General features: G+C 40.7%; 1 protein-coding gene across 8 annotated transcripts in view; it reads right to left on the bottom strand.

The window, feature by feature from the left end:
* Positions 1–832: 832 nt before the first annotated feature.
* The window catches only part of PPIL6 (peptidylprolyl isomerase like 6), a 26,801-nt gene continuing 18,768 nt past the window's right edge, over positions 833–8,865 (bottom strand). For all 8 annotated transcript variants that reach the window (XM_080666718.1, XM_080666719.1, XM_080666720.1 and 5 more), the window contains 2 exons: positions 3,747–3,882; positions 833–1,137 (listed from right to left, as the gene is read on the bottom strand). In XM_080666718.1, coding sequence (XP_080522844.1) covers positions 1,026–1,137; positions 3,747–3,882 — 248 coding nt within the window. In that variant the 3' untranslated portion in view covers positions 833–1,025. The remainder of the gene's footprint in view (positions 1,138–3,746; positions 3,883–8,865) is intronic.

Raw genomic sequence — 8,865 nt, 5'->3', positions numbered from 1 at the left:
TAGTTTTGGGTATTGGTTCCACAGCTCAAGAGTTGGGACTGACATCTCTGCAGTTTTCTTGGCCTTTCATTTATGGCTCTAGCCTCTGCATTCAAGACTGATAAAGGGCAAGGGTCAGGACCACTGGCATTCTACTCCTGGCCAAAATGGTATCCCATGGCCACTCCTGATAGTAAAGGAGGCTGGGAAGTTGAGTTTTGTGCTTTTATAGTCTACTAGAGACCTGGTGCACGAAATTCGTGCATGGGGGTGTGTGTCCCTCAGCCCAGCCTGCACCCTCTCCAATCTGGGACCCCTCGAGGATGTCCGACTGCCCGTTTAGGTCTGATCCCGGTAGGATTGGGCTTAAACGGGCAGTCGGACATCCCTCTCACAATCCAGGACTGCTGGCTCCCAACTGCTCGCCTACCTGCCTTCCTGATTGCCCCTAACCGCTCTGCCTGCCAGCCTGACCACCCCCTAACCACTCCGCTGCCAGCCTGATTGATGCCTAACTGCTCCCCTGCCAGCCTGATTGCCCCTAACTGCCCTCTCCTGCAGGCCTGGTCCCCCCCAACTGCCCTCCCCTGCAGGCCTGGTCCCCCCAACTGCCCTCCCCTGCAGGCCTGGTCCCCCCAACTGCCCTCCCCTGCAGGCTTAATCACCCCAACTGCCCTCCCCTGCAGGCCTGGTCACCCCTAACTGCCCTCCCCTGCAGGCTTGATCGCCCCCAACTGCCCTCCCTTGCCAGCCTGGTCCCTCTCAACTGCCCTCCCCTACTGGCCATCTTGTGGCGGCCATCTTGTGTCCACATGGGGGCAGCCATCTTGTGTGTTGGGGTGATGGTCAATTTGCATATTACTCTTTTATTAGAAAGGATATGGCAGAGGCAAGAAAGGAAAAAGGGGAAATATTGGGTTTGGGGTGAACCAACTGCTACTGCATCTGCGACAGCTTTCAAATTAAATTTTATCAAGCATGGTTTAATTAAATCTAGAAACAGCTGATCAGATACATAATAAACTCGGAAAATATTGATTTGAAAATCAAGCATAAAAATTTCCACTGTTGGTAATTGTACATTGTTGTATTGGTCTTTCATTCTCTGTTGGAACCAATTCTAGTTGTTGAAGAACGTCTGTTCCTTCAATCAACTGCCTAATATAGGAGAAAAAGTGGAAAATTTATTCAGTCATACATTTCCACATTTAGCTTACATTCCTAAATTGAGTCCTACCCAGCTTAGCTAAGGATATTTCCTACAAATTAAAATAATATCAGTGATTAATAAATAGTTCTAAATGTGTCCAGATTGCCATGGTTCCCCCACATCTATCTTCCAATCTGTTATTCTCACTACCTTCAGGGTGAAGTTTGAAAAATGCAAATCTGATCTCACCTCCCTGCTTAAAACACTTCCACAATTTCCCATTATGCTTATGATAAAACCAAAAATCTCTACCATGGCTGGCCTCCCACGCCCCTCCAGGACTGTCTTGCAGAATACTCCCCTTGCTCCCTGCTCCAGACAGACTGGCTTACTTCAGTAGCACCTTGAGCCCTTCCTGTCACTGCTGTCTCCTTTGCTCTTGTCCCCACCACCAGCCCCTCTGTCTGGTCAATTCCTGGCCTTCCTTTAGGTCTTAGCTCAATCATTTCCTTGTGGAAGTTTCCCAGGTCCCTTTATAGGAATAATCAGGGGTAAATCTGATATTTACTTGAATACTTCTTTGATTCATTTCTGATTCTTTCATGACGGCAGAGATCATGCCTTTGCTTAGTGCTCAATGCCTAGCACAATACTTAGCACATAGTAGGCACCTAATCAACATCCATTGAATACATGAATAAAAGATAGCACAAAGCCACCATGCTGGTTTCAGTATCTGTAGACATTCACTGGCCACAAGCTAGAACTCTGAGTGGAGCTAATCTGATGGTTCTCTCAAAAAGAGAGACAGTCCTAAACGTGCTCTCTACCAATGCTTGCACTGAGGCATGGCTCAGGGGAAGGTCAATTTCCATTTTATGAACCTTTATAGGGACATGGTCAGTGCTGACACTGATCATGCTCTAGTCATCTTTGTCTGCCTCTGGGCTCTATTTTTGCCATCCCAATTAGAAACCATGACAGAGCAGGACACAAGGTACATTCTGAAGACGAAGAGCAGGGAAAAAGGGACAGATTCACCTCTGTCCAAAAAGAATGTGAAGCCTCTTCTTGAAACTGGTTTCACAAATACTGAAGGAGCACCTACTATGCTAACCTCTCCATTGTTACAGGTATTAGGGCACAAGATGAGTGAAACCCAGTCCCTACTTTGTGTTGTTCACAGTGTGCCAAAGAGGACAACCAGTTTCATTTTGGTAATCAGGGAGGTTTCTGACGTAAGCCTTGAACGGAATTTTGGCAAACTGAAGGGAGGCAGAATGAACAAATAAGCAAAGGCCCAGAGGTGGTTCTGGGAGTGATGGTACTGTGGTCGAGCTCATAGCTCAGCTGCCATGTCGACAGCTGCCAAATCCACATCTCTAGACCTTGCCCAGCTTGAATACCTATTCCTGGGATTCAGGAGTTACCACCTGTCTGTTGTATCTTAATCCAAATCATAACTTGCCCATCCTGAATTCATGATCTCTCCCATATCCTTTTTGTCTTCTCTAGCTTGGTGAATGGCACCAACCATTTCAATAAATTCCAAAATCCTAGGAGTTTCTCTAGACCAGTGGTTCTCAACCTTTCTAATGCTGCGACCCTTTAATACAGTTCCTCATGTTGTGGTGACACCCAACCATAAAATTATTTTCGTTGCTACTTCATAACTGTAATTTTGCTACTGTTATGAATCGTGATGTAAATATCTGTGTTTTCCGATGGTCTTAGGTTCTACAGCAGCGGTTCTCAACCTGTGGGGTCGCGATCCACAGGTTGAGAACCGCTAGCAGGGTCGCCTAAGACCATCGGAAAACACAGATATTTACATTACGATTCATAACAGTAGCAAAATTACAGTTACAGATTCACTGGGCCTCTAGTATTCTAATAATTACCAGAGATATCTCCATATTTTAAATTGTTCAGTAAAAAAAGGTTACTTGTGCCCTAGCCATTTTTCCTCAGTAGTTAGATCTCGGCGGCCCAAGATCGAAGGGTAGTGGGTTTGTATCCAGGTCAAGGGCACATACCTTGGTTGCAGGTTCCCCAGCCCCAGTAGGGGCATGTGCAGGAGGCAACCAATCGATGTGTCTCTCCCATGCCAAAGTGTCTCTCTCTCTCTCTCTCTTTCTCTTCCTCCTCCCTCTCTTCCACTCTCTAGAAATCAATGGGAAAAATATCCTCAAGTGAGGATTAAAAAAAAGTTACTTGCAATTTGGATAGTTTTTATCTATCTCTTCACAGTATTCACTGACAATTACTTAAATGGTTTCATCTCACTTCTGCATCTAAATATATCTACATTATTAAGTACTATGGTATTATTCAACATAATTTAGAATTGGTAATATCCTTTAGGCTGAACATAAATGGATGAATGGATGGATGGATAAACAGAATATTATAATGGCTGTGCTTCCTAAATGTTTTCTATGTTTTTTATGGATAACAAGTTTTTCACAAAATGTTTCTAAATGTTTGTATTTGTATTACTTTTGCTTTTAAATTCTATTTTAGTTACCCATATACTTCATACAATACTTAATCCAAATTTTTTAACCACATTTTTACATATATGAATATAATATACACAAACTTACAATACACGTACCCAAAAGCCACATATTTTTTATCTAGATAGGGAGCTGATTGTAGTGTGATGTAGAACTGTGAACCATTGCTGTGACGGCCTTTGTTGACCATTCCAAGAACTCCCTTTTTATTATGAGGAATTGAAAAGCTTTCATCTAGAAAAGACAATAAACAGTAGGTCATTAAAATATTTATCACATGTTCTCACTCATATATGGAATCTAATAAACAAAATAAACTGATGAACAAAATAGATCCAGAGACAGAGAAGCATGGAACAGACGGGAATCTCAGAGGGAAGGCGGGGTGGGTTAGGTCACATAACAGGCATGGACTTTCAATAAAGAGTAAAAGAAAGTTACGGAAATGTAAAGGCTATGGTAGAAACTCAGAACCCTTTCATTACCTTGTCTGACTCAGTTCTGCCTGCCTCTGCCACTTCCAGGAAGATAAGGAATAGCCCTTACTGCTCTGTGGTTAAAACTGACATCAGTTGTAACATACGATGTTAAGAGTGAAATGGAACTGCTTGTTTGAAATAGAAATCAGAATTTATGTGAAAAAATCAGTTTCTGAATTTATTTAAAATAAAGCTCATTGTGATAGAGATCAGAAGGTAGAGAGTGTGAGAGCTGAATGGTGTGATCCATACAAGCCTAGGACAAAGAGGGAGAAATGGTATGAAAGGATCCATGGAGAGCAGGCCGGAAGGAATATGGGGTTCTGAAATGTAAAGGTCAATTCAATTTCCAATAGAAACACCATAATTCAGAAAAATAAAGCTCATTCTGATACAACGGAAGCAACTACTTTAACTGTGGGAAACTGCATGGCATTCTCTGGTAAAAGTATAATCAGGCAGTTTGGGACATTTCCGTATCATTTTCTGAGGACTGTTATGTCAAGTAGACAATCTGACCTCAATCCTACAATATCAATTTTTAAAAACTGCTCTAATTTTACAATTAACATTTTAATAAGTTATTCACCAATTTCTTGTTATAGAAAAGTAAATGAAGTGTGATGCCTAGCAAGATGGGTATTTTTTCTATTGATTTTTAGAGACCGTGGAAGGGAAGGAGGGAGGGACAGAGGCAGGAAGGGATATGGAATTATTATTATTTTTTATTTATGGGAGATGGAGTTATTGAGGACAAATGGCAGTTTTTCTTGAAAAAGATGATGATATGAGGGTTTGCTTTATAATTATTTTTGAATATACATTTATACCTTCTATACATAGGATAAATCTCACCAAAAAAAGTTCTTAGATAGCTACCCAGATCATCAGTTCTTTTTATTTAAAATGTTTTTTCTTTATTGATTTTTTTTTTTTAGAGAGAGAGAAAGAGAGAGTCATCAATTTCTTGTTCCACTTATTTATGCATTTGTTGGTTGATTCTTGTATGTGCCCTGACCAGGGATCGAACCTGTAACCTTGGCATAACGGCATGATACTCTAACCAACTGAGCTACCCATCCAGGGCTTCTTCAGTTCTTCCTTCTAATTAAAAAAATACTTTTGTAGCCATAACCGGCTTTGCTCAGTGGATAGAGCACTGATCTGCGGACCAAAGGCTCCTGGATTCAATTCCGGTCAAGGGCATGTACCTTGGTTGCAGGCTCCTCCCCAGCCCAGGTCCTAGTCAGGGCTCATGCAGGAGGGAACCAATCAATGTGTTTCTCTCACATTGATGTTTCTCTCTTTCCCTCTCTCTTCCACACTCCCTAAAAATCAATGGGAAAAATATCCTCGGGTGAGGATTAACAAAAACAAAAACACCTTTTGTATAACTTTCAGTTGCATTATTGAGTAGACAGTACATCAGGCTCTGTGCTTTTTATTAATGTCCAATTTCATTTAAAGACAAGCAGATCTTGGGATTAGACAAATAGATTTTTAAAAATTTTAGAGAGAAATACTGATTTGTTGTTCCACTTATTTATGCATTCACTGGTTGATTCTTGCATGTGCCCTGACCAGGGATTGAACCTGAAACCTTGGTGTACTGGGATGCTGTTCTAACCAACTGAGCTACCCAGCCAGGTTAGATAATTAGATTTTAAGTGATGTGTCTATTAGGGCACAAGCTAATATTAAGAAACTCATCTATTTAATGTACCAAGGATAATTTAGTATTTAAAAATATATGCCTTTTTTTTGGCTTTTCATATAACTGACCATTTCTCTAGTCAACCCAAGCCAATCTAGTCACCAATTCTTCAAGGGTGGGAAGGACTAGGACTACTATACAAAGAATAGAAGAAGAAAAAAAGGGTTAATATTCATTATCTAACATTCAACCTAGGATTTGGGAAGACAAAAAAGCAAAATTCAAAGCAAAACAGATTTTCCTCAAGTTAAAAAAAACTAAAATATTAGCCAATTTATAAAATCATCAAATTAAATGATATGATTTATTCATTCTTTTGAATTCACTATGTTAAACTTAATAAAAGTAAGTTTTGTGGTTGTGGTCGTTTTTAACAAGCTCTGGGTTTTAATTCTGCATCTCATGGAAATAGGGTCCCATGAGAGAAATTGGGAGGAAGGACTGTCAGTCGGATGTATTCACAATCTACAGGGGTGAACGGAGGAAAACCCATGCTGTGGCTTCTCCGAGTACTAGTCCTGGTCTCTCTCCCACAGTCACCTGGAGCATCCCTCTCTTCACGTGATTGGTTACTGGATTTCTAATTCCGCCTTCCACACAAACAAAACAGTAACAGAAACTTCCCTAAACACACTGGGCCTCCCTGGGCACCAGAGGCCAGGCCTCCATCTGGAGACCAAATCCCCACAACGGTCTAAGCATGGGAACAAAAGATAATTGACAGAGGCACAGGGATGTCCAGAGGGGCAGGTGAGGAGATGAGCTAAGAGATCAGTCTCCTCCTGGACAGAAGGCCCGAGTTGTCTGAGACTGTGCCTCTAAGCAGAAAGGGTTTGGGTGATCTGATAACAGCTGTGGGGTGGAGTGGTAGGGTGGATTCTCATCGGGGATTAAGGATGCCAGGAGAGCTTCCAGGAACAGCCGGTCTGCACTAAACTCATAAGCTGCTCTGGGCCACTGCCCTCACTCCCAGGCAGTTAGTTGTTCTTTCTTGTCGCACAGCACTTAGTTCTTCCTTTGGAATAAAAGTCAGCAAAGCACCTGTAGTTTACCTGTTTGAACATCTGTCATCACAAAAACACTACAATCCTCGAGGGTGGAAACTTGGTCATATCATCTTTGTTTCCAAAGGCACTAACTAGCGCCATTGTAGGCACCAAACTAAGCGTTTCCTGATTTATGAGTAAATAAATGAATGGTGTCGCTTGCATGGTTTCATTTGATAAAGCTGTCTCACATGATTTTAAAAGGAAACTAGCTTTTACTTTTCCTTCGCACTTTGGCCACTGATTCAATATTATTTTTTAAAACCTTTTCAGCCTGGCTGATGTGGCTCAGTGGTTGAGCATCAAACTATGAACCAGGAAGTCACAATTCAATTCCCAGCCAGGGCACGTGCCCAGGTTGTGGGCTCAATTCCCAGTAGGGGGCGTGCAGGAGGCAGCCAATCAATGATTCTCTCTTATCATTGATGTTTGTATCTCTCTCTCCCTCTCTGAAATCAATAAATATGTCTTTTTTAAACATTAAAAAATAAAACCTTTTCATTATATTAAAATTCAGACACAAAAAAGCCACAGAAAACGAATATATAGTTATTTATTATTAATTATTATAAGGCAAACACCTTTTTAACCACCACTCAGGCCAAGAGAAAGAATTTTGCCAGCCTCCCCTGAAATCCCTAATTAAGTCCCTCTCCACACCTTCAAAGTCACTATTTCCCTGACTTTTACACAATCAAGTACTTCATGTTTCCTTGTAGTTTTACCATCTAAGTGTACATCCCTAGGTAGTATAGTTTAGTCATTCCCATTTTAAAAGACTTGTTATGCCTTTTAAATCTCTTTTAATCTACAGGTTCTGCCTCTATCCCTTTCTTTTCCTTATACTTTATCTGTTAATGAACCTAACTATTTAACTTCTAGAATTTCTCCCAGCCTAGAGCTTGCTCGTTGCACACACATGGTGCAGTTCAATATACTTACTTCTCTGTTCTCTGTCCTGTCAGTTTGGCTATATTACTTGTGTCAAAAATGCTTATTTGTTTCACTTTGATTGATAAGTTAGGGAAGGAGTTGAGCATAATAAATTTTACCCCACTCAAGTGTGGTTTCCTCCGAGTGTTTCATAACCATAATATATGTGTAAAACTGTTTCTGTTTTTATTAGGTTACTGTCTTATTTTTTTAATGTGTCGCTGAGAACGTTTTGTTTTTAATCTCATTTCTGCCATAAGTCCTGTGGTTTTTATTGCATGATTTTACATGGCACAGAGATCCTTAAGAACACATTATGGCAGAACTGGTCGTATTTCTTGCAAATTGGCAGCTGGATCCAGAAGCTCAATCAGACTCCTGTTCTATCCATTTGGTGGTGTGTTCTCTCAACCGAAGGCTCATAATGTCCTGTTGTCTATTCTGGTTTGGGTACGGTAGCAGAGACTGATGCAGCAAATGCCTAAATCCAAATGCCTACAATGGGGGCAGCAAAATGGTGATATTCTAATTCTATTATTTCCTTTTCACTAATAATTGGAATATTTTTATGATAAGATGGTTCCCCTTATCTACAGTTTAGTTCTCATAGAAAAGGCAAGATAAATGGTTGATTCTTTCTCTATATTTAGCAGTTTTCAAAATAATGAATTCATTACCTACCATTCCAGAGGGGTAGGTGAGGAGAGGAGCTGAGACATCAGTCTTCTATTAGACAGAAGGTCCAAGTTCTAAGCAATTAGGCTTTATTTATAAAATAATATTATGAACTCATGGATTTAATATATGTGTTGGGTTTCAAATCATTGCAACTATTATTCAAATTACTCCATCTTTGGCCAGTGAGAACCTCTTCAAATTGGCTCCTGAGGCCTTTGACGTGATCCTAGTAAATCTTTAATAGCGTTCTTGCTCTCTGACGATAGCTTGACTAAACATGAGGTTCCAGCCTCATTTTGTAATTTCCTGTTCCATAATTGGAGCCTACCATTTCTCCCAAAAGCCCTGGTTTCTTTTTTTTTAAATA

The sequence above is a fragment of the Plecotus auritus genome, assembly GCF_963455305.1.
Source record: "Plecotus auritus genome assembly, chromosome: 4".
Classification (NCBI taxonomy): domain Eukaryota; kingdom Metazoa; phylum Chordata; class Mammalia; order Chiroptera; family Vespertilionidae; genus Plecotus; species Plecotus auritus.
This window is presented reverse-complemented; position numbering and strand designations above follow the sequence as displayed.